At 33.5% G+C, this 26,915-nt stretch overlaps 1 protein-coding gene across 1 annotated transcript in view; it reads right to left on the bottom strand.

Annotated features, from left to right (window-relative positions):
- Positions 1-1,277: 1,277 nt before the first annotated feature.
- The window catches only part of LOC149154742 (fumarate hydratase 1, mitochondrial-like), a 182,106-nt gene continuing 156,468 nt past the window's right edge, over positions 1,278-26,915 (bottom strand). The window contains exons 13-17 of the mRNA XM_089439505.1: positions 9,044-9,139; positions 8,446-8,544; positions 8,279-8,308; positions 8,083-8,148; positions 1,278-1,364 (exon numbers count right to left, since the gene is read on the bottom strand). Of these exons, the coding sequence (XP_089295631.1) occupies positions 1,278-1,364; positions 8,083-8,148; positions 8,279-8,308; positions 8,446-8,544; positions 9,044-9,139 (378 nt within the window). The remainder of the gene's footprint in view (positions 1,365-8,082; positions 8,149-8,278; positions 8,309-8,445; positions 8,545-9,043; positions 9,140-26,915) is intronic.

The raw sequence follows: 26,915 nt of genomic DNA, 5'->3' as shown, positions 1-26,915 counted from the left end.
TTTTTGAAATTTTTCTTATGAAAATACTAAGACAATGGACAATTACTAGCATACTCATAAATAATTTATTATCAAACTAAGCAAAAATGTATTGCAATTTATAAAACACAATTAAATTGTAATTTATAATTTTTCTTCTTAGGAAAATATTAAGGTAATAAATAATGAATATGCATGCACATAAATGGTTTATTATCAAGCATGAAAAAATAACATTACAATTTATAAAACACAATTGTAGAAAAAAATAGATAAAATAGAGTCAATTATATCTTGTTTATGCTTTCTAAACAAACATGTGTATGCTCTTATATAAATATTCATTTTCACATGAAAATATATAAACATTTATTGATACAAATTATTATATTTTATTCGGTTAAATGAATGCATATTGTCATTTTATGTGATAAAATGAATGAATGTATATTTTCTTCTTAGCAATCAAACATCTATTAACTTAACAAATAATCATACCCTTACACATAGAGACTTTAAAAACTTATTTTCTTTTAATAATTTACTTGAACGCAAGTTCAAGATTTTATTTTTTAAAATTCCTTCAATGATCTCCTTCAAATTAGGTGGATCCACACACATCTACCTTCTTCAACTACACCACTTCCCGTTGTTTAGTAGAGAGACATATTGAAAAAATATATTCCTCAAATTGACATTTTCTAAATGTGTCATAGTAATCCTTTAATTACACATTCAAGTAAACAACATTAAAGAAAAAATGACAATAACATTAAAAACAAACCAAAGTTGTCATTTGTAATAACATTTCATGTAACTTTTCAACTACAACCATTATGCTCAAATGAGAGTTGTGCATGTAAATATTAAAATTATGCAATCAATTTAGCAATGAAATTACATTTTTTAATAAAAAATGTAATATTAATAATTTTGAATATAAAGATTATAATTAAGGGAAAATTTTAACAATCATTTTTAATAATAAAATTGAAAATATAACAATATCTTATTCACAATTTTTCATTTATAAATTCTCATTTCAAGTAAAAAAAAATAAAAATAGAAATAAAAATGACTTAAAAACCTCTATACTCAACCACTTGAATTTCTTCATATATTTATTATTTTTATTGTATCATATAAAATTGGAGTATATCACACTCCCTATTAAAATTGGAGTATATCACACTCCATGTTAAACATAGATGTATTCTATGATTGTGTTTATAATTTTTTGTTATTTGGAAATCAAATTCTATACATTAAATAAAAAATTATATAAAAAAATAAAAAAATTAATCTAATGGTCCAATCATCTTTTCTGGCACAACCAATTCGTCAAACTCTTTTGATGTAAGAATCCCAAGTTGCAATGTAGCTTCCTAAACATAGAAACCAAAAATCATTATCAAAGTTATAATTCATTTCTCTATCTTTACAAAAACAAATCAAAACTGAAAAATGTTATTTACTTAAGATTTCACAAAATAGAGCCATCAAAATAAAAATAGCACAGCTACCATAAAATTTTTCCAAAGTGATTTATCAATGTTTTCAACTTGAAAACGTTATTATTTTATGCATTAGTAATTTAATTCACTATGTTTAACTTTCTAAGTTTTTCCAATGATGGCTTGTATTACACATTCATGAAATAAGAAAACAAACATGAATGTGTAATTTTTTTTTAAAAATGAAAAGCATTGAAAAACATAAATGTGTAAAAAAATTTCTAAAATGAAAAGCATTGCAAAAGCATCAAATATCCAAAAGGAAGTTTAAAAATGGCTATTAAAAGATACAAAACTAGCCTACCAGTGGCTCCCATTTTCTCTCTCATAATAAAAAAGGGTACAAAACAAAAAGATACAGCAATAATATTCATTCTATATGACATCAATACATGGATGTTGATAATTTATCTTAGATACCTATCACTCTAGTTTTTCATTATCTCTTTTCTTGTTCAAACTATATAAAAAACAAATTGATCTTCCAAACTATATAAGAAACAAATTGAAAATGAAAATGTCTTTGCCATGATTGGGATTGAGAGGGAATCAACAATCATGTTAGGTTTCCCAAAGAATTTTTCTCATTTCGTTATTATTTATTTATTTAAAGATAATATTGATTTCTATCCATGATTATTATATTTTTAAATATTTTTTAAAATTTTATTTTTATCTTTTTAATTTATGAAAGAGTTTGAAAAGTATATGTTTTTTTTTTTTCACATTATTATCATTTTTTCATGTTTTATAAAATGATTTATAGGTTTGATCTTTTTACTATGTTCATGTATTTCATTTTCGCGTTTTCATGTTTTATAAAATGATTTATAGGTTTGATCTTTTTACTATGTTCATGTATTTCATTTTCGCGTTTTAGGTTTAAAGGTTAAAGGTTAATACAAAGATGGATAAATTAGCATAGATTTAATGAGAAGTTGTGTACCATCTATGGTAAGTGGGTATAGTGATTGGAATGCTATCTTGTAAGAATTTTAGTGAATGAGGTTGCTATTTGCACTAGTTCATTCCCAAAAATAATACAAACTTCCCATCAAGATATTTATGAAAAGGTTATGAAAAAAGGAAGGCACAATGACTCTTAAGCTTGAAATTTCCACCAATGGAGTAGTTTTATTATAAAAAACCATAGGCATACTTGGCACTGGGGCAATGAGAGGGAGTTTGTGTGTTTACCTTGTTTGAGAACCTTACCTTTCTTTGACTAAGAATAGAGGCTACTCATAGTGCATGAGGATTTGTACCATGTTTGAAAACCTTGTTTGTCGTGTAACATTATTGAGGATTTTTCAGTTAATGGCCATTGGTTATATCTTTTGATTTTTATTTTCTCATTGATCATCATATTTTGAGGCACTACCACATATTTAGAGGATGATAACACATGTGGATTGTTTTCACCTTTGCGATCTTTATTTACATGGTTTCACGCTTGATTTTTCACTTGAGGGGATATCTCTCAAATCCCTAGACATAGTCACATATGTAGAGGTATGCTACATAAAAAACATATAGAGTTGGATGTGTGCCTTGTAATCTTGGCCTACATATGATGTTGCAATGCTACATTACATGGGTTGAGTAGCTTGATTAGTATATCTCTCAATATGACACACATCCTCTAATCACTAGTTATGCTTATTTGAGGAGTAGTATGCATATTTATCACTACTTTGATCCTTATTTGCATTCACATGTTCTTTTGTACACTTTTTGAGGAACATTGATCCACTAAAGGGTACCAAGGATTATTTGGCATATTCATTTAAGCATTCATGAATATTTTGAGGAGCGCACCACCTATTGTGCACATTTCCCTAGATCCCTCAACATTTTGACTTTATTTGTAGGGGATTCAATGGTTATTCTCTTGGATCTACATTATTGACACATATTTTGAGGTCGCCTTCTCCTCAAGGAGGCTGCTGTAAAACCAATGGGCCTATGTTGCACAATATTTTATGAGATCCACTCTTTAGAGGGTTTATTAGGTTATGCTATTTTATACTTGTTTTCTACATCTAAAGATGTGTTTCTCCCTTATTTGGAGGGACAATCCCTTGATTATTACACCTCGACAAACGTGGATAAGATATCCTGATGATACTCCACAACATGTGGTTGCACGAGATACTAGAAGATGTTTTACATGGTCAAGGAAGCCTAATCCATGGAAACACTCTTCTTGAGTATAGGATAAGTGGCATCCCCATTTCTTTTTCTAATATTTTTTGGTTATATATTTTGGTTTTCCGTTGTGGTGGGGAGGAGATATAATATTTTATTATTTTCAAGAGTGATCACGAATCTAGAACTTATTTGTTGTTATTTAATTAGTGAGGATCATTTGATCTTAGATCTATATGTAAAGATAACCCACCTCATTGTTTTGGTAGTTCAAAGTTTTAGGAAGGAACTGTTAGACTAGCATTTGAAGATATTGTGATGGAAAGGAAAGGTAAGGGTTATTGTTATTTGAGTTTCCTCATTTTCATCCATATGTAATTAATTTCTTGTTGCTATAAATTCCTCTCAAAAATATGTTGTAAATGGTTTTATGTAAAATCATTAGATTTACTAACAAATAAGAGCTTTGGTTGAGGTGTATTTGTCATTTTCCTCTTTTTTCTATAGTAAAATAAGATTCTAGTTTCTATTATTTCATTTAAAGGTAAGGAAGCTTTCTAGTTATGGTAAAAGCACCCCTTTGTTGTCATGTTCATGTAAATGAGGAGCACCTTTGTAAGGACCCTCATAAAATTTTCTCTATATTGAAACAATCCTCATTGTGGGACATTATGACGATGTAACAACATTTATCACACCACCTTTCATGTCATCTAAATGGAACCCTCTGAATATCCTTAAACTTCATTCCTCTAAACAAATGTCTGGCACTAGTACACACATTCAAGTACCCAAAATTAACATAAAATAAAGGGCCTTAATGATAGATCTAGTAGTCCTATCCATGGGGAAATCCCCTTTTAGATGAAGGAGAATTAGCCTAAAGAGAGAGAAGCTATTGTGGTGACATTGAATATCCCTATTAGTTCCCTCTAATATTGCACCTTTTTTTAGGGATTTATAAGTCAATTGAAATTTGGGTGGTAGCATTTTGGCACTACCAATGCAGAGGAAGTCTATTTTTGGGAATTTAAACTTATGCTTCATATAATTGATGACTAAAGAATCAAGAGTTTATCTTGAAAGCTAATCCAATAATTCCATGTAAATAAAAGTTGACTAATAAATCATTAGGGAATTTTGGTGTCAAAAATGGGTTCAAAACAAAATACGTACTATCCAAATCAACTTTAAAAGAACCGATAGGATTCAAGGTGATGATGTCAACTATAAGGGTAAATATTTTTGGAGGGGAATGAGGAAAACTATTTTTTTAATTGTAATTTCAACTTATCTCCTTCTAGGTTCACTCAAATTCCATGTGATATGAACTTGTTGGATGTGGAGTTAAATTATGCATCCGCCCTACTCTACAAACCTTTGATAGGCCCATTGTGAGATAAATTGAAAAGAAACTGGCCTTTTCATGAAATTTTAGTTTATATCACAATGGGTGTATGAAAGGTATGTAGAGTTGGTACTCATTGGATGCATAATTTAATTCCCCATCCAATGAGTGGATACCACTTGACATTTGAGTGAACCTACAAGGAGACAAGTTGAAAATATGATCAAAATGTAGTTTTCTTCTTTTCCCTTTTAAAATCCATAACTATTATTTTATTACTTTCACTATTATTTTATTATTTTCCTTAGCATGCCCATTTTAGACCTAAAATTTGTCCTAATGACTCCAAAACAACTTCTTCCTAGAGAATTGTTGCTCAATTTGCTAAACTAGGAATATTTAACCAAATAAGAGGGAACAACTAAGTTTATGTACGACCCAATCTAGTCACTCAAAGTGGTGATTTTGTTGAACATATAAGATATTTATTTTCAAGCAATTTGTTATCAACTATTAATTTCTCTTTGACCTCATACATTAGTTGGCATATTTTACAGCTCAAAATGACATCCCCTTGGGTCTACTGGGGAAGCAACTCAACATGAAGCCTAAAATACAATAAAAACTCCATGGAAACCCTCCAAAAAGATCAAATTTTCCTTTTCAACACCATCCATACACTAGGAAGGCGAGTTGCAATTCCCTAAATGGCCTAACAAAGAGATTTGCAATGCTCTAACACCTCAACCAAAGAGAGTTGGAGAAGATAGGGTTAACAACGTGCATGGATAGGGGTGGAAAAGGTAAAGAATGATTATAATTCAAACATAAGGTTGAAATGACCATATCAAACATAGTAAAAAAGTGTCTTGATACATCTTATCACTCTTGAAATTCATCTATAAGAGCAATGCTCTCCATGGAGCAAAGGAAGAGAAGTGAGAACTAGGTACATGCTATCGGAATGAGAACATAGTTCTCCTTGCGATAAACTAAAAATGAGAAGTGAAGCTTGATTGTGAGTCGTGGTGAGAGGAGGAGCCAAGGATAATGACCACAAGAGACATAACATTGTAAGCTTCTATTGATTTTATAATCACACTTTACCCCCCAATTATGTTTTATTTCATGTAATTGTAAGAATATGTTTGTGGATTATTTTTGGTACTAATGCTAATGTGGTTTGAAGGAAGGAAAATCTAGTGGATTTGTTGTTTATTTGTAGGTTATAAGTGCAGGAAAGTGCAAGGGCTAAGATCTCAAGGAATCAACCATGTAGGGCATCAAGAATCCACCTTCCAAGCCAAGGTGTACCCACTATCCTTTCCTTGTTTATTTTAATCATGTATGCATGTGTGTCATTTTGGGTTAACTAGGTCTCTAGTGCAACTTCTACCATAGCCTTGGGAAAGCTTGTGCATAAAAGTTACCCTATTACTGCAGAGGAAATTCTGTATAAACATCATAAAAATTATAATTAAAGTGAACGTCCAAAATTTGTAATAAACTCATTTTGACGTCCATATACTTATTAAAGGTGGTACATCCTATGGTGTAATGCTTTAAAATAAATATTTTGTCCTAGATGTATAAGTTTTGCAAAAATGACATATGAATTATGTAGGAACACCAATGTTAACTTTTGCCCTACTACTTTAATAGATGATTTCTAGTTATTTTTAATTCATCTCGCAACCTTGGAATTAGTGTGGAAGAACAATCTAATCACCAAACTTAACCGAGTAAGATTTGAGGATGTCTCCAATGTCTTAAAGCACAATTCTTGTTTCTTGTATGCTATTATACATAATCCATGTTGCTTGTTTCTCTCACAAAGCATTTGACATCCATGGGTTGATTCCAAGGGTTATCTTGTTCCCATAAATCTATTAGAAATTAACAATATGTTTGATTGGTAAATTCATGTCATAAAATGTATATTTTCTCATTCATATTAACTATCACATGCTAAATGTTGTTAGAACATGTTAGCATGAATAACCCATCTATCATGTTAGTGACATTCATAACTCATGTCCATGTAATTATTTCCCTTAGGTGGATTCTTGAATCTGAAGCATAACAAGACAACAACCAAATTGTCAACATTAATAAATATGGACTCTATAACATGGAGGAGATATACCTCAAAAGCTAATAGAGGCAATTCTTCACTCACTTTTAAGAGTATACATTCAAAACATCTAATTTTGTGCTATTATACATTCGAAATAAGGACACTATGCAATCTGAATTTATGATGATTTTATGGAGAGAAATATTGTTTGAAACATGTATTAAAATTAAGGGATGAGTACTATGCAATCTTAATTTATGATGATTTTGTGGAGAAAAATATTGTTTGAAACATGTATCAAAATTAAGGGAAACTCATCCTTTTGTACTAAAAACCATGTATGCAAGCCCATAAAATATTCCAAGACCAAAAAAAATCATAGGATTGTAGCCTTGTGCCAACCTATGTCATGATTTTTAGTGTTTAACACCTGAAGGTTTGACCACTAAAATATGTAGCTTTCTAAAAATTGCTAATGCACATTGTGGGATGCATACTACTTAACATAGCGAATTTGTAACCTTCAAATGCAACTTATAAGTTATGCTTTGTGACCAATTTCTTCAAAAGTGAAAAAATATATTTTAGGATCAAGTGAGATTTCATGCTCAAAGTAAATGTATGGAAGCTTTCTTTACGTTATGCATAAAACAAACATGTGATTTTCGTAGGTGGTCCAAAATGCACAATACATAATATTGGTGTGGTTTGTATGAATTTTATAGCTGCTACAAGATTACATAAATCGAATCTATCATTTTAATCCTAATTTTAGATGGATGTATCTCTTTTCTCTATGAAGTAGTATACAATTAATTTCTCTACGAAAGTTTCTTAAGCAACATGTTTAATAAAAGTTATAGTATAATTTTAACATTAAATGATAATTAGCTATTACTTGGAGAAAATGATCTTCATAGATGATAACTTATTTGTATGAAAAATATGGGCAATTATTTCCTTCTTAAAACGATAGGATCCAAATAATAGTTTTTATTTTAGGAATACACACTTACCTTCAAGGTTGTTCCATCTTTATGGGCCATTTTAGCAATCATGGCTGCTTTGTCATATCCAATTTTCTATATCAATATAATAAAAAATAGGGATGTCAGAAAAATTAAGTACAAGTGAATTAAATACAGAAAACATGATTATTTTAGAACTATGAAAATTGGTAGAAAGTGTGTCTAATTGAAAAGAAAAACTCACAGGGTTTAGAGTAGTAACAAGCATCAATGACTGCAAAAAACAATAAATAGTCAGAGATTAATAATAATATAATAAAAAAGTGCAATTGTTTAAACATTGAATTTATGCTTTCATGTATACTAATTTATGGCTTAAAGAGATACATTCATTTCTCTTGTCAATCCCACCTCTTGAACATGTTTTTTTATCATGAGATGGTTGGCTTGAATTCCCCTCACACAATTCTTTTCAAATGAAGTTGCAACATCTCCTAGCAATGTTAGAGACTGCAAAATGTAATTGGATTAGACACTTGGAAGCCTAAAGATAAATTCCCCCTTTCTATGGACTTCAAAATTTACACACTATTAAATGAATTATGCATTCCTCATAAAATTTCAAAGAAAGAAGAAGAGGGGATTATCTTGCTTTTAGGCATGATTATTTTATAGAGATGAAATATTTGATAGTCAATATTGACATTGTTAAACTCTTAAAAAATAAAATATCACATAGAAATTTTATCAATGTGGTGCAAAACGTTATCTAATTCATGTGCGAGGAACAATGACATAGGATTGAGGTCCCAATCATACTAATATTAGGTCTACCCAATGAAACAACATTGTATAATATAATTCTTATACTCAACAAAATAGGAAAGAGTAAGTAGATCGAAATGGTATTGGAGATCAGATAATAAATTTCTAGAGAAAATACAATCATAGGATATGAAACAAAATAACCAAGTTCAGAATAATAAATCAAAATGCAAAGAAACAATACCCGCAGCAGAGCACTTGCAATCAATGGCTTGAAAACATTAAGTTCAAAATGACCATTCGAGCCCCCTATTGTAATTGCTACATGGTTTCCCATAACCTGCAAAATACATTACATTTTCATAAATTAGCCAATTTCCCAAAACAAAGTTTTCCTTCTAGAAGACAAGGAAGAGAACCATTCCTAAGTAAAAAGCATAAAAGATGAAAATTGACACAAGGAAGTAGTTCTCTAATCCACTATAAATTTAACTACATCTTAATTAAAGTTAACTACATCTTAATTAGATGATTTATAATAATTGAGTGAACAATAGTTGAGTAATAAATAAAAAATGCATCATTTGAAATATATAAAATTCACCTTGAAAATTTATTCATAGTTGGATTTAAAATTAAGCATTGGTTTTAATATCATCTTCATGCCATATTATTTTGGTGGATTTTGGAGCCTCATCCAAAGTCATGTCATACTTTGCATGTCAAAATATTAATGTTGTACTGGAAAAGACCAATATCAATATTATTCAGTTGGATTGGACTAAAGTTAAATTCATTAGTGACTTGAAGGATGCATTTATAAGATTATCTTGAACCCAAGGTATGCCAAGTAATCAATATAATAGTGGTTAATATACCTAAGACATATGCCCTATTTCTAAGGAAGGATTGGTCTTAGAAATTGCAGGGATATTTCACTACTAATTGGGCACACCTATGGTTACCCTACAAAGACAAGAGAAATCAGATACAGGTGAACAATGAACTACACATGAAATACACAGTGACCAAATTAGAGGGGCCTAATGAAAATTCAATTTTGCAAGTACAACACTGGGGAATTGTTTTCTAGAAACCATATTTGGTTCCTACATAACTCAGTAATCACCATTATAATTGGAAACCCAACCTAATATCCTTCAGTATTCATAGGTTAGTGAAAATGAGTATTATATTTTATACATAAATAGGGATGGTTGTATTATTATGAATGTAATTAGTGATGATTTTACTAATGTAGATGTAATAACACTGTAGATGTAATACTGTTAATTTTACTGAGTTATAATTCAATACTAATGTCTATGAATTATTTTATGATGATTTTGATATACATGATGAAGTTGATACATTGTGCATCTTGATTGGTTCACAAAAATAGGGGACACGAATATCCTGTCAATTATAATCTAAACATACCAATAATTTGGAGATGGTCATATGGCAGGTATAAAATTTTAGTCATTTCTTATCTCCACACCCAAACACTTACCAACAAGATGTATGGATGCTCATTTCATATTTTAAAACATTGAATATCACATTCATTCCTCATTTCCTGAACCCTACCACTGACACTCTCGTTATTCCAACATATACTTTCACTCCCTTTTGTCATTTCTTTTTCATTTGATCTATTTTTAGACCTTGTATCTTAGTCCACACCACTGAATGTACAAAATTTAACTCTTGAAACGTCTATCATCCAATTCGTCATCCCAACCAAGAAAGGGGTTAACCCTCTTCAACATAAGTTATGTTAGGTGCATCCTACACTGTACCCATTAATATAGAAGATATTTATAAAGCTAATGGATGCATAAATAGATTTTAAATTCAAATTCTCTATGTTTAGCTTAAGGCTTATACAAGTGAGAGAGAGGTTAGTAGAGACTGAAATTCTCCTAGTATATAGTCAAAATATCAAGGCATGAAAATTATGGCTGTCATTCCCAGTGCATATATATATATCTTCTTTCATTTCTAGTTTTTATTTTTATCTTTTGATTCCTTTGGTTTTTTTTGTTTTGATCAAACTTGTTTTACTCCCTATACATAAATAAAATCTATTCTGATGATGAACTCCATGCAGTGGCGTAATAGATGATATCATGATCAAGCTACTTCATTTAAGCATAATGCAAGTTAGACCTCAAATTTGCATGTGATTCCCAATGTTCCTTCACTAGTGTCATGATCTCAATTCTTCCTATCGACAATATGGTCACTACCAAGTGGGGAACAATTTGTGAATTGTGATCATTTTGAGTAGACATAGATAAAAAATTGATCCGATTGAAAGTATTACGTATTGTGTGAAATATTAAACATTTCCCAATTCTGATATGAAATCTCAAGCTCGACAAGTGATGCCAAGAATACATATCCATATCAAGCAATTTTTATAGTTTCTAAATGAATCATATTAGTTGTTGTTCAAGATCCACTCATCCACTTTGTGACAAATTGAACTCAATAAAAAAAAGAATAATGAATGAATATATATCAAAGAAAGAAAGGTAAAGGGTTGAGAATCGTTTCTTGAGCATCTTGGACATGCAACTTGGTAAATGCTATAGATTCTCACTAGTAGCGAAGCAATTCCTATGAATTTTAGTGACTTTGTCAGAGCTATGGAAACTTGCTAGGAGTGGGAAAACACCATAAAATCATTCTTAAATGCTTGAACTTTTAATCTCTTGAAGCATTACTATGTCTGCCGCATCTGAGTCCAAAGTGAAGAGGCAAACCCTTGGTAAAAGTTATACCCTTATGGTCTATCCTCAAGCTACAACTTGAATTAGGAAAGGTGAATTTAAGTAACTCAACATCCCCAAGTGACCCAGGTGGATATCGGTGGATACCCACCTATTCTGTTGGCTCACAACACAATTTTCGTATTTAGGTAGTTTCCTATTTTTGGAAGTTTTTAAGTCCTAAACTTTCAAATCCATTTTGAGGCCCTAAACAACATTTTTTTGGAAATGGGTTGACGCCAACCATAGGATTCCATCAATAGTCGAAAATCGTACTCCTTAGAAAGAACTTCTGAAGCCGATGGCGTCGACAACTTTCTCATCAACTCTAAAAATAAATCTGCCTCTCACACACAACTCCACAATACTTAACTCTCCTTATACCCTGTGACCATGTTTCCTCTCACATCAGATTTATGTATCGTTCACGCAATAGTCCACTCCTCACTACTCACAATATGAATGCAAGCCATGACTCCAATGCCCTCATAATTTTCCATGTGATGCTTCACAAATTTACATGCGAGCAACATCAAAACTCCACACAAAATCTCAAAAAGTATGACAACCAATTCAACACTTCTATCTTCAACACATTAACTCAATACTGGATCCAACACGACTGGTCCACATACAACAAAATTCCATAACTTTTTAGGGACTCATTCACACAACTTCAATAGAGTGCTTTGCATAGCAATCTAACTCTACAGCCAGGAAATCACGCAAAAAATCGACCAAATGATTCTTGGTTGGGGTCAAGTGGTTGAATTATTCAGCTTGCGCAGGAGGTCAAAAATTCTTGCCAACATTGCACGTCAAAATACACCAACATGTTTAACTACGAATCATGCATTCAGAGGTCAGGAGGTCATTTCTTACTAAAACTAGTTCAATTTAAAGAAGTGGCCAACTAAGGTCAGACTGACTAATGAAATTTATTAACGAATAAGATTTATCCCTTCTTGATCCAACGACTAGAACTCTGATTACTTTTGGAAGTAAAATCAGACTATAACCAACTCAACAATTTCCATCCATGTTTTCATTGTGCACTTCAATGTACAAATCTGCAATACGATTTCAATATGTAATCGAAACACATGGATATACAAAAATAATATATGTGTATTCAAAACAAGATAAATGACATTAAGGACTTCATTAATTACATTCTCCTTGTGTTTACTTAGCGATTCTTATTCCTCCTTTAACCACATTCTTCATTAGAATTGAATCATATTACTAGACCTAGAATATGCGTCACAATAATTTAACTCCTTTCTATACATCCTGATGAAATATTAAGGTGATTTTTCCCCTTCTAAAGGACACAATTATCATCATTGTAAAACCCTATTAGTCTCCCATAATCGAATCTCACTTCCATTTTGATCCATGTATTGAAATAGCCTCACATGAACTAGATATTCATGTAACCATACATTGGGAAAAATCATACAAATATCAAACCTGCACACAATTTATACCTGCAATTTCAACATTTCAACTTATGAATATTTCATCAATTCATCATTTCTCTCAACAGAGACATGAATCCCAATATCACACAAACAAAGATGTTCACATTTCCAAAAACACATACAAATGTTTTTCATTAACCAAATTCAAATATATAAAATACTTAGCCTAATTTCCAACATGGGCATGCAACCCCTGTCTCTCCACATTCCATACTCACCTTCTCTGTCTTTTTCTCTCATAGAGTTATAATACTTAAGGTAAGGGATTCTAAACTAATTATGGTTAAGATCCAAAAATTCCTCTAACAATTCCTAGGATCTTTTAGAACCACAAAATCTTCATAAGATCTCCAAATTACTCCTAGAATCTCTCTAAGTCACTCCACTCTCGAGATTTATTTGAACATATCTTATTACAATGCATGTCAATCAAATAATATAAAATTTCTAAAATTTCCATTAAACATAGGAATTACAACTAATTAATAATTAGGGAACCAACTCCCTTGGTAAATGTAAGACCCCTAGGTCTTAGTCAAATGTGTTTGACTTTGGAGGTAGGATGCTCATGCATCGGACTCCCAAAGTAGGAAATTTATGACCTCCTGGTCATAAGGTTTTAATGGCTTTATCCTCCTATATCCCAAACTTTATGCTATAACTGTTCTCTTACTTTGTTGTCTTGTTGCATGACTATTGTTGTCTGCATCTTTCTAAGATCCCAAATTCTACTTTGCATCTCTCCTCTTTTCTTGTTAATGTAATCTTGTTAAACAATCTTTAGACTATTATTAACTGTCATTATTTCATCAATATGCCTCTTATGAGACACTTTCATCATTAACTTACCCATTTATTCAATCTCTATGTCCAACTTATCCTCTGGCTAGTACATACTTTACAATTTGCAGTTTCTTTCTTGCTAAACTTTGTTGTCATTGTTCCCCACTAGTTGCTGTTGCATCCTTTATTCATTTATATCCTAAGGACTCTAATTCTCACTTTTATCTCCTTTGAATAATTATGCATTCTTCAATTGCTTCTAGTACTCATACCCCAACAAACAATTTGTTTGAAGAACAAAATATCCTTCTTCTTTAATTGATGCCTTAAGCATGCCTTATGTTCTTGTAATTGTTTTGTAGTCTTCTTTATCAATCCTCAAATTGATCAAAAAGTACTACAAGATTGTCAATTATTCATCAAAATTTGTCAACATTGGATCTAAATGTTTCTTTTTATCTTTATGCTTCTCTTCTTGGATATCTCCATGAGCTAGTTCTGCCAAATCTTCTCTAACAACAAATTTCTGCAACTGTCCTTCAACAATATCTTTGATCAAAGGTGTATGTTCTTCCTTTGGATTGTCTTTATGAGACAATATTACCTCATCCTCTACCAGAATAAAATTTCGATTGTGTCTTCCTTCAATGCCTTGAGAAGAAATTCTTTCATTTACCATCATCTTTGTTCCAACTTCAAGTAACTTCTCGTCACCTGCAAAATCTGTAACCATACAAAAATTGTTAATTTTAAAAACATTAGGATTTTCAGCCTTATTTGGTTCCTCTTTCAACACATCCTTATGCTAATATGGACTTGTAGTAAGTGTCTCATCCTCTTCATCTTCATACCCCAAGATATTTCCTTTCTTCAGTTCACATAAGTGAACTTTGTCTTCTTTCAGTGGCCTTTGTCTAAACTCAGCTCCTTCGAGTTTCTCTTTCTCCATCCAAGTATGAAACATATTATTCAAGCTTTTCAAGATTTTCCTTAGCTTCCTTGTGAAAAATTTCATTACAAGCCACTTGACATTTTTCTTTAAATTCCACCCTTGTCTTTAGGTTTTTTCACTTTCCTGTAACAACATTGTCATCACACCGAGCTGAAAATTTATCTCAATCATTTCTCTGTAAACTTTCTTTTGACTTATCCTCTTCATTTTCATGCCATTTTCCTTGGTATATTTCTTCTTCTTGCCGTGGATTCCCTCCAAGTCTTCACAATGAATTCTAGTAGTCATTTCCTCCTTTGTGGACTTTCTTTGCCCACTTGTGAGTAGCAATAAGCCTCTCCCATATCTATAACAAGTCTACCACTTGTCACTAATACCAAGTCATATTCTTGGAATCCTCTTGGTTCTCTGCAGTAAAACCTCTCTTGAGCACACTCGCTCTTCAATTTCTAACGTTGTTAGGATTTTGCAATTAAATTACTCATTTTTACTTCTTCTCTTGAGAACTCATGTTGTTCTCCCTTCCTCTTAAGAATTTTATTTTGTTGTTTTTGCCACAAGTTCCTTTTACTTGTTGCTATATGCAATTAACACTTAACAATGTCAATTAAACACAAAGTTCTTCATTAAAACTAAGGTCTACCTAGTTTGCATTTCTTTGCTATTGAACTTGTTTATTTTTTGTCTACAAATTATCCTATTGCAATTTTGTTGCCCTTCAACTGTTATAGAACATGTTTCTACTCTCTAAGCAGAAAAATATTTTCTCATCAATCTTAAATAACATTAATGTTCATTCTCCTCTTCAAAATATTAACATGCAAATGCTTAATCCCTGCTTAAATTAAATGAACATATAATAATTGTTATGAAACCAGCTCAAGAAAAGATAGAAAAGATAGATCAACGCCTTAGAATTCAGCCTCTTCGAGGGGGCAACCTCCTTTACATTACATAAATGAACAATTCTTGGATGATTCAAATGACAAAACCTCCTTTCTATATATAGGAGTCTAAGGAGTCACAATATAATCCAGCCGACCTAACAATAATAATATAAAGCCACAAAAATAACAATAGAGGGATTCTATGGGGCACAGTAATAACAATATGGGGGCAATAGGGGCACAACAATATTAATAAGGGGTATAACTACAATAGTAATGGGGTAATCACTAGTATTATAGGGACCCAACATGCCCCTCTCCTTCAAAAAAGTGTTGTCCTCAACGCTTGAGTAGTTCTGGATACTTCTGCATAAAATTCTCATCCTCCCATGTGGAATCTTCAGCGGATAAGTTCTTCCACTTGATAAGATACTCTGAAATTGATCGATTTTCTGTAGTTGCTTCGAATTCCTTGTTTCTGTTTGAACTGCTTGGTAATAAACATAATACTTTGGTGATAATTTATTATCCTTCTTAGCTTGCTTGAGGGACATTTGCTTATATGGTTGTAGCCGTAGGAATACCCAATCACCTACATCAAAACTTCTTTCACTGCGATGTTGATCTGCCTGTTGTTTCATTCTATTCTGTGCCAACACGAGGTTATCCTTTAAGAGTTGGAGGACTTGTTGTTGATGTTCGATGTGATGTTCCACTGCCTGAACCTTAGAATTTTCTCTTAAATATGATGTGATGGATGGTGGTTGATACCCATAAAGTGCCATAAATGGGGTCATTTTTGTTGCTGTATGGAAGGAAGTGTTATACCACCATTCAGCCAGAGGCAACCATTTGACCCATTGTGTCTGTTTATCAGATACAAAGCAACGAAGATATCCTTCCAAACATTTGTTTACTATCTCAGTTTGCCCATCAGATTGAGGATGATAAGATGAGCTATGAGCTAACTGAGTACCAAGACAAGAAAATAATTCTGTCCAAAAATTTCCAGTGAAAATGGGATCTCTGTCACTTACAATAATCTTTGGGTTTCCATGTAGCTTTTGAATTGTTTCCATAAATGCAGTAGAAACTGTACTGGCTTTAAATGGATGTGATAATGCACAAAAGTGTGCATACTTGGTAAGTCTGTCAACTACCACCATGATGACACTCTTTCCCTCAGACTTGGGTAAACCTGTGATAAAATCCATTGAAACCTCCTCCCAACGTTGGCTTGGAATGGATAAAGGTTGTAATAGACCCGGTGTCTTAATTGTTTCAACTTTATTTTGTTGGCAAACCAAACATTCCGCCACAAACTTTTGAATATCTGATTTAAGGCCATCCCAAAAAAATTCCTTCTTAACCCTGTGGTAAGTTTTTAAAAATCCTGAGTGCCCTCCTAAGGGAGAAGTGTGCAATTCCATAAGAATCTTTTGTTTTAGCTGGGAATTCTTACAGAGGTATAAGCGATCTTTGTACCATAACGAATCATTTTGCCAGCTAAATGTATCAGACGTACTGGAATCTTGTTGTAACTTTCGAATAAGTGCCCACACTTCTTCGTCATTCTTCCATTCCTCCCTTGCTTCGTTTATCCAATCTGGTTGGATAATAGAAATGGCGCACAACAATGCTTCCACATCCTCATCCTTTCTTGAGAGTGCATCTGCCACCACATTTTGCTTCCCTTTTTTGTAGATGATTTCAAAGTCATAACCCAACATCTTTGTGACCCACTTTTGTTGCTCTTCAGAGGATAATCTTTGTTCTAAAAAGTATTTAAGGCTATCATGATCCGTTTTTACCTTGAAGTGTCTTCCCATTAGGTAGGGTCGCCATTTCTTAAGTGCATGGAGTATTGCCAACATTTCCTTCTCATAAATAGCTTTGCTTAAAAACTTTCCCTTGATTGGACGACTTTCAAAAGCAATGGGTCTTTCATCTTGCATTAGAACAACACCAATTCCATTTCCTGAAGCATCACATTCCACAATAAAGGTTTTTGTGAAGTCCGGTGTAGCTAAGACCGGTGCTTGGCACATTGCCTCTTTAAGATGTTCAAAGGCCTTTGTTGCTTCCGGAGTCCATGAAAATGCATCTTTCTTCAATAATGTTGTTAGAGGTGCTGCTATTCTCCCATAATTCTTAACAAACTTGCGATAATACCCTGTCAACCCGAGAAATCCTCGCAGATGCTTTATGGATGTGGGGATTTTCCATTCCTTAATGGCTTTAATTTTGCTAGGGTCTACCTTAACTCCTTCATGAGATACAATATGACCCAAATATTCCACCTCCTGGACTCCAAAGAAACATTTGGATCTTTTTGCATATAATTGTTTCTCCTCCAATAGTTGTAGCACCCTGTCAACATGTTCAACATGATCCTTCCAAGACTTGCTGTAGATTAGTATATCATCAAAAAATACTAACACAAATTTTCTAAGGAATGGTTTGAAAATTGAATTCATCAAACCTTGAAATGTTGAAGGTGCATTGGTAAGGCCAAAAGGCATGACCAAAAATTCATAATGACCCTCATGAGTTCTAAATGCTGTTTTCGGAATGTCTTCAATCTTCATTCTGATTTGATGATATCCTGAACGAAGATCCAACTTGGTGAAGTAAATTGATCCATGCAATTCATCCAGTAATTCATCAATGACAGGAATGGGGAACTTATCTTTAATAGTGAGCTTGTTGAGCTCCCTATAATCCGGACACATGCGCCATGATCCATCCTTCTTGTGCACCAATACTACTGGAGCAGAGAAAGAACTTTGACTCGGTTGAATTATACCAGCCTCTAGCATTTCTGCAACCATACGTTCAATTTCACTCTTTTGGACATAGGGATATCTGTACGGCCTGATGTTTGGAGGAACACTTCCTGGAATCAGATGAATAGCATGATCATGATCACGCATAGGTGGGAGACCTTTGGGAGTCTCAAATACCTTGGAATGATTGTCCAGGACTTTTTGGAGATCTGGAGAAATAGATGATTCCGATGTGGAAACATCTAGCGAACATAATTGTGCAATTACACCTCTTTGCTCCTTTTTTAGAAGCTTTGTCATACCATTAGAGCTGATTATCTTTCCTGGTTTCCCTGCAATACCCCTTAATTCAACTTCCTTTCCTTCCGTAGAAAATTTGATGAAAAGTTCTTGAAAATTAAAAGCTATTGTACCCAAGGATTGTAGCCATTGGACTCCTAGTACAACATCAGCACCTCCCATTGGAATGGAAAGCATTGGGCTAGTCAATACATATTCTCCCATGGATAGCTTGATATTATGGCACTTTCCAGAGCAATTTATTGTTCCTCCATTTGCAATCATCACTTGACACTCTGGTGCTGGATATAGGAAGCAATTCAATTCTTTTGCTACCTTACAATGAATAAAATTGTGGGTGCTTCCTGAATCAATCAACACTATTACCTTTTTCTTCTTGATTTGTCCTTCTATCTTGATGGTTTGAGGAGTGGTAATTCCCGCCAATGCATTACAAGATATGGTCGGATTTATTTGTTCTTCATCTAGGCTTTGTTCCTGGAGTATATCCTCTTCTTTTGACCTTTCTTGCTCCTTTTCTTCTTCCTCTTCACAATCTATGTAGAATAATTTCTTCTCAGCACACTTATGACCTTTAGTGTATTTGCTATCACAACTGTAACAAAGCCCTTTTGCTCTTTTTTCTTCCAATTGTTGTGGTGTCAACCTTATAGGTTGTGGAAGACTAGGGGCAACAACACTTCCGTCTTTATAGTTGTGAGTGGTATGCTTCCTGGTTGCCATAATTTTGCTTTCCATTTTTCTTGCTAACCTGAATGCCTTCTCTAATGAATCAGGTTCCCAAAGGCGAACATCATGTTGGATATTATCCTTTAAAGACCCTATGAACACATCAATCCTATGCTCCTCTGGAATATCTTTTACCCTTATGTTCAATTTTTGGAACTCCTCAATGTGCTCCATTATTGAACCCTTTTGTTTGAGACTTATCAATTGGCTAAAAAAAGTGTTGCTTTTTGTATCCTCATAATGTGCTATCAATTCTTCCGTAAAAATTGCCCAAGTGATAAATTGTTTACGAGAGCAAAGCCATTGATACCATACAAACTGATTTGGTTCCAAATATAAAGTTGCCATACGTACCTTTTGTGTGTTTTGCACATTATTGAGATCGAAGAATTGCTCCATCTGTAATATCCATGTTGCGGGATCCTTGCCATCAAACTTCCTCATATCGATTTTTGGAATATGGTGGGTCTTCGATCCAACATTAGAGTCTATGGAATCATGATTAACATTTCTTTTGTTCTCATCATGAGTTTCCTTTACTACCCTTTCACCATTAGTGACCCTTTCTTGTAGCAACTTCTTCAATTCTTCCATGTCTGTCTTCAAATCTATCTTCAAATCGTCCATCTTAGCTTCTACGCCTTTCTTTAAACCATCCATCTTAGCTTCTACATCTTTCTTTAAACCATCCATCTTAGATTCTGTTCCTTTTTGTGCAAGTGACACTTGTTGCACTTGTCTCTTGTAATTTTGCTATATCATGTTGCATTTCTTCCTCTTCTTCATAAGTCATGCTAGAGCTTTCAGGTTGCTTACTAGGTGTTTGCATTTTCTTTCCTCGGGGCATCAATTACCGATAATAATGCTTTACTATGCCCTTTGAATTCCTTCAAACCAAGCTTACGCAAAAATTTAAAAAAAAAAACTACACACCTTTTTTCACTTTGTAGAAGCCTGATATTGAATCTGATGTATCTCTGTAATTTCGAATCATCCAGTTCTGAAATTGTGATCTGTAGTAGCCTTCTGTGTCCTCTTTCCAATGCCACTAGTCTGATCCAAATTGGATTCTCCAAGAAAGAGTTATGCACAATCTCGCGCAGTGACCTGATTATAGACTAGTTCAGTAGAGCGAACTTGTATGAAGTGCCACGTGTCACTGTTTCGACCTTTGACTCTAAAAAATATATACAAGAAAACTACAGTCCGTCCTCTTTCTGTACCTTCTTACGAAATTTCAATCCGATGCTCAGAAAGAAAGTTATGACAATTTTCCCCAGGTCACCTGTTTGGAATGTAATTCAGGAGTCTGCAAAAAGACCAACTTCCTCAGATCATATCTCCGCAAATATAGCGCGAAAAGATCTGAAATTCGGACCCAAGGTTCAGCGCGATTTCTTCTCAAATGGGTTTTTTTTGCAACTTTTGAAACGTCACAGAAAAAAAGTTATAGCGAAAATGCCACGATGACCTGTTTGGAGCAGCGAAACCCTAGAATCCAAAGCTCTGATACCAAATGTTATGAAACCAGCTCAAGAAAAGATAGAAAAGATAGATCAACGCCTTAGAATTCAGCCTCTTCGAGGGGGCAACCTCCTTTACATTACATAAATGAACAATTCTTGGATGATTCAAATGACAAAACCTCCTTTCTATATATAGGAGTCTAAGGAGTCACAATATAATCCAGCCGACCTAACAATAATAATATAAAGCCACAAAAATAACAATAGAGGGATTCTATGGGGCACAATAATAACAATATGGGGGAAATAGGGGCACAACAATATTAATAAGGGGTATAACTACAATAGTAATGGGGTAATCACTAGTATTATAGGGACCCAACAATAATATTCACCAATAAGATTTCATCAAACCTGTCCTTATGTAGGTTTTGAAAATTCCAACTCACCGCTACTCTATTTGAACTTGTACAAAGAGTAACTCTGCTTTTGAGTTTCATGTCAAATGAGAAATCAAAAATTTTCAATCCTTGTAAAACATAATTAACTGGCTCTTCTCATGTTTCAATGCAATTTCATCTAGCTTTGATAGTTGCTCACATTCCATGACTTTATTTTGGTTGTCTCATCAAACTTTGCATGGCTAAGCCTCAAGGAATATGGCTAACATTTCATAATTGGAAGCTTTCATCCAACTCAATCAACCGTATAATCTTCAACTCTGTAAATACAATTCCTCACAATTTATTTTCCTCTTTTCTAATATCATTTGATCATGTGCCACTGCTACTATAGCTTCCTCCCAAAGTACAAAATTCTTCTAATAATTTTAGTGTTACTATTTAGAGCTTAATTCCTATAATTATTAGTTCTTAATTAATATGCAAAACAAAAGCAATTTACCTTCTTCAGTTTTCTTCGAATTTAATCTTATTGCCAACTCTATATATCTACTCATGCCAAAAATCTCCTTCGATTAAGTTGAACATACCTAATTTTACCCTTTCATTGTGTCAAATACTATTAGGGATTCAAGCTATGTGTTTCCCTTTTTATGTCTCCTCTGTACACAATCTTCTATGCTCCAAATCTCCATTCTTTGAAGTCTTCTTCACTCTGTTCTATATCATTTGCAACTCATTTATTACAAAACAATCAATTTTACAATCTTCTACTATAAATTTCCTTACTATTTTGAATTGACCACTCTATTCTCAATTTGTTTCTGTTCTAATCATATATGAACATGTAATATATAAATATATGGAAATTTCCTTCTACTATTACTTGAATAAATAGAAATGATCCTGCTCTGATATCGGTATGATGCTGACTGTGTCGAAAAATTTCTTATCAACTTAGAAAATCAATTTGCCTCTCACACACAACTCCACGATACTTATCTCTCCTAATGCCCTGCGACCCTGTTTCCTCACACAACTGATTTATTTATCATTCACGCAAAAGTCCACTCATTTCTCACAATACAGATGCAAGCCACAACTCCAATGCACCTATAGTCATCCATGTGACACTCCAGAAATTTACATGTGAGAAACATCAACACTCTGAACAAAATCTCAACAAGTATTGTAACCAATTCAACACTTCCCTCTTCAACACATTAACGCAATACCTGATCCTACACGACTAATCCACATACAAAATAATTCCATAACTCTTCAAGGACTCATTCACATGACTTCAATACAACGCTTCACATAAATATCTAACTCTATAGCTAGGACATCACAAAACAAATCGACCTAATGATTATTGGTCAACTTATTTGGCTTGGTTAGGAATTCAAAAGTTCTTGCCAACATTCCACATCAAAATACACCAACAAGTTCGACTATGGGTCCCATGTTTAGAGGCCAATAGGTTGGTTTTGACTAAAACTGGTTCAATTTAAAGAAGTGGCTGACTAAGGTCGGGCCGACTAATGAAATTTATTAACAATTGAGACTTATCCCTTCTTGATACAATGACTAGAACTTTGATTTCTTTTGGAATTAAAATAAGACTATAACCAACTCAACAATTTCCATCCATGTTTTTGCTGTACCCTTCAATGTACGAATCTGTAATAAGATTTCGATCTGCAATCAAAGCACATGGATATACAATAAAACTATATGTGTATTCACAAGAAGATAAATGAAATTAAGGACTTCATTAATTGCACTCAGCTTGCGTTTACTTAGCGATTCTTATTCCTCCTTTAACCACATTCTTCATAGTGATTGAATCATATTAACAACCCCATAATACACATCATAACACTTGAACTCCTTTCCACACATCCTGATGAAATATTAAGCTGATTTTTCCCCTTCCAAAGGATGAACTTCTCATCATCATTCATTTGTGAGATGGGTGTTTAACAAGAACTAAATTCTCTTCATGCAACGATAAAATCTTCATAACATCTAGATTCCCACAATACAAGGTAATTTGGTTTGCATTATGATCGTACTTCAATACGATCCTTGTAGTCTCCCATAATCGAATCTCACTTACCAATTATGCCTTGAAATTTCCTTGCAGGAATTGGATATTATTGTAACCATAAGTTGTGAAAAGTCATATAAATATAAAACCGACACACAATTTATAGTTGCAATTTGCATATTTTAACTTTTGAATATTTGGTTAGTTCACCATTTCACTCAACAGAGACATGAATCTCAATATCACACAAACATAAATATTCACGGTTCCAAAAGCACATAATAATGCTTTTCAATAACCAAATTCAAATATATACAATACTTAGCCTGATTTCCAACATGGGCAAACAACCCTCATTTTCTCTCCACATTCCATAATCACCTTCTTTGCCTTTTTCTCTGGAAGGCTTCTAATACTTAAGATAAGGGATTTTGAACTAATTATGGTTTACATCAGAAATTCCTCTAACAATTCCTAGGATATTTTAGATCCATAATTTTTTCTTAAGATCTATAACTTACTCCTAGAATCTCTCTAACTAGCTCAGTCTCGGGATCTATTTAGACAGATCTTATTACAATGTATGTCAATCAAATAACATAAACTTCCTAAAATTTCAATAAAACATAGGAATTACAAATAATTAATCATTAGGGAACCAACTCCCTTGGTAAATTAAAGACCCCTAGGTATTAGTCAAATGTGTTTGACTTTGGAGGCTGGATGCTGCTACATTACATTTCCAAAGCGCTATTGTGTCCACCAAACATAGATCATATGCCAAATTTAAGATCCCATAAGTTGATGTTACAACTTACCCCATCGAGGCCTATAAGCCTTTGGTGCTTCATATCATAGGCTTAGGTTTTTGGATGTTTAAGGTTTTTCATTTCTTATTCATGATAAGAAAAGGCCCCTGAGCCTCATTGTAACACAGTTCATGAAGGCGTGTAGTCGTCACATCTCTTCTTAGAGATAAGCTACCATTGTTCAAGCTAATTTTATTTTATTTTGCATGTATATATTTTCAACATTTTCCATTTATTAATTGAAATCAAGTTTAATTGTATATTCACAATTTGGTTATAAATCTATATTTCTTTTCATTCCCTTCATAAATTTGGATCAATGGTATTATATTGGTTTTTTCTTTCTCTATTTTTTGTGTGTGTCGTCAATGAGGTCAGGGTATAAGGAGTTGGGATTCAAATTGCTTGAGCCCTTGCAAGGTCATCCTCATTGACCTTGATGACCTCCCATGAAGGAAGAAAATAAAGACAAAGAAGTAGGAGATCCTATCAAACTATTGCTCGAAGTAGCCCTCGAGTGGCAAAGGTATGAGAAGATGGATAATTTTTCCCAGATCCTTCAGCGGATACCAATAGGCAATGCATCTTCATCTAATGGCCACTTTGGAGGTGCTACCCCCATTAAGGTAAAAGTTAAATTTTATATTCCTATATTTTAAGGCCAAATAGATGCAAATGCTATAAACAAATGGTTAAATCTACTAGAAGGATATTTTTTGGTGCATAATTTTTCCGATAAAGAAAAGGTTAATTTTGTACTCCTTAAGGGTAGCCGCCATGTGTAGGAAAATTACTATGAGAAAATCACCATGAAGGAATCCAAACTAATTTCAGTCGCACCAACTTAGGACTCTTTTATGGATGTTGTTAAGGAATAATATTACCCTATTGGAAGCTACATACACCCACACATGAGATTGGCCACACTACGATAGGAAAGGGATTGTGAAGGGACCAATCAATGTCATATTTAACTAATATCTTTCATAACTTGCACACCAAGCTAGGTATTAAGGACTCTGAGAGACATTTGGTGCTTAAGTACTATGATTTTCTACACATATACATCCAAAAAAAATGGAGTTCCTGGACATCTCCTCCCTTGGAATAGCATACTGATATGTTATCAAAATAAAACAAAATTTTAAACAAAAGAAGTGAGACTTTAGATCTGCAAATTCTTCATAGCAGAAGCATGGAAAGGGCATCCCCAAAATGTAGAAAAAAATATATATCCAAGGTGGACCATCCCAAGATAACCCATCAAAGTCACAAACAAAGAATGGTATTGGGAAGGCAAGTAAGATACGAGAAAGTGTTGCTAGTTCCATAAGAGCCCCATTTATAACACCAATTAATGTTGTGCAAAGCAATAATTGTTGGCTAAGATAAAATATTCAGAGTCAAATGCAGGTTCTGACTCTGAACCAGACTTAGATAAGGGGAAATTGAACATTGATGTGGAACCCAGTGCTAATATTTCCATCGCCAAGTTCCAAAAATGTGAGCCCAAAGATTTAGAGGAAGGTGACCATCTCTTTCACTCATAATTGTGGGTGAAGGGTGCTCCACTTCATTTCATTGTTGATAGTGGGAGTCAAAAGAACTTTATCTCAGCATATGTCATTATGTAGTTGGGCTTGCAGACAACACCACACCTGCAACCATACACCATCAAGTGGCTCCACAAAGGGAAAGATATCTACATTAGCCAACAATGTCACTTGCTCTACAACATCAAGCCTTTCAAGGATGAGGTATTCTGTGATGTTCCTCCCCTTGAATTTTGTGATGATATATTAGGCCAACCATACTTGTGGAAATTTCATCCTGTGTATGAGTCTAGGCCTCGTAGTGTTATTATTAATTTAGAAAAACAACTATACAGGATATCATAGGTAGCCCTTCCTACTATGATTTCTTTGATCTCTATTAAACAATGCAGTAAGGTCATCTTCGAGACTATAAAATTTTTCTTCTTCCTAATTTACTCTCAAAGTAAGGATAAAATCATGGTCACATCCATGGCCTCCACATAGGGCTCCTCTATGTAATAAAGGCAAGTGAATAAGGTCATGGAAGAATGCATATACATATTCCCCTCATCCACCAGGGTACCTTTGCATTTTTAGGTCAAACATTCAATTGATATGACCCCTAACACACCTCTACCCAATGGACCAATATACCACTGCTCTCTTATGGAAAATGAAGAAATCAAGTAGTTGATCGAAGAGATGCTATAGAAAGGGCACAAGCAACCAAGTTCCTCAACCCATGGAAGCCCAATTATACTCATACAAAAGAAGGATGGGACCTAGAGGCTTTGTATTGATTATCAGGCTCTGAAAAAATCACAGCTAGGAATAAGTCCCTGATTCGCTAGATTGACGTCCTTCTTAACCAACTGAAGGGGGCAAGGTACTTCAATAAGATTGATTTGAAGTCTAACTATCACCAAGTCACAATAGAGCCAACTGATGTGTTGAAGATCGCTTTCAAGTCCAAGGATGGTATTTTTGAATGGTTGGTCATGCCTTTGGTTTGATGAATTCCCCAACAACTTTCATGAGGCTTATGGATGATATCTTGTGTCCTTTCATGAACCCTTTCATGGTTGTATATATGGATGATACCATATCTTCAACAAGAGTTAGGTAGAGCACTTGCAACATATTTGGCAGGTTCT

Source organism: Pinus tabuliformis, chromosome 9, assembly GCF_031772625.1.
Source record: "Pinus tabuliformis cultivar Carrire ecotype Pingquan chromosome 9, CPIR1, whole genome shotgun sequence".
Classification (NCBI taxonomy): domain Eukaryota; kingdom Viridiplantae; phylum Streptophyta; class Pinopsida; order Pinales; family Pinaceae; genus Pinus; species Pinus tabuliformis.
This window is presented reverse-complemented; position numbering and strand designations above follow the sequence as displayed.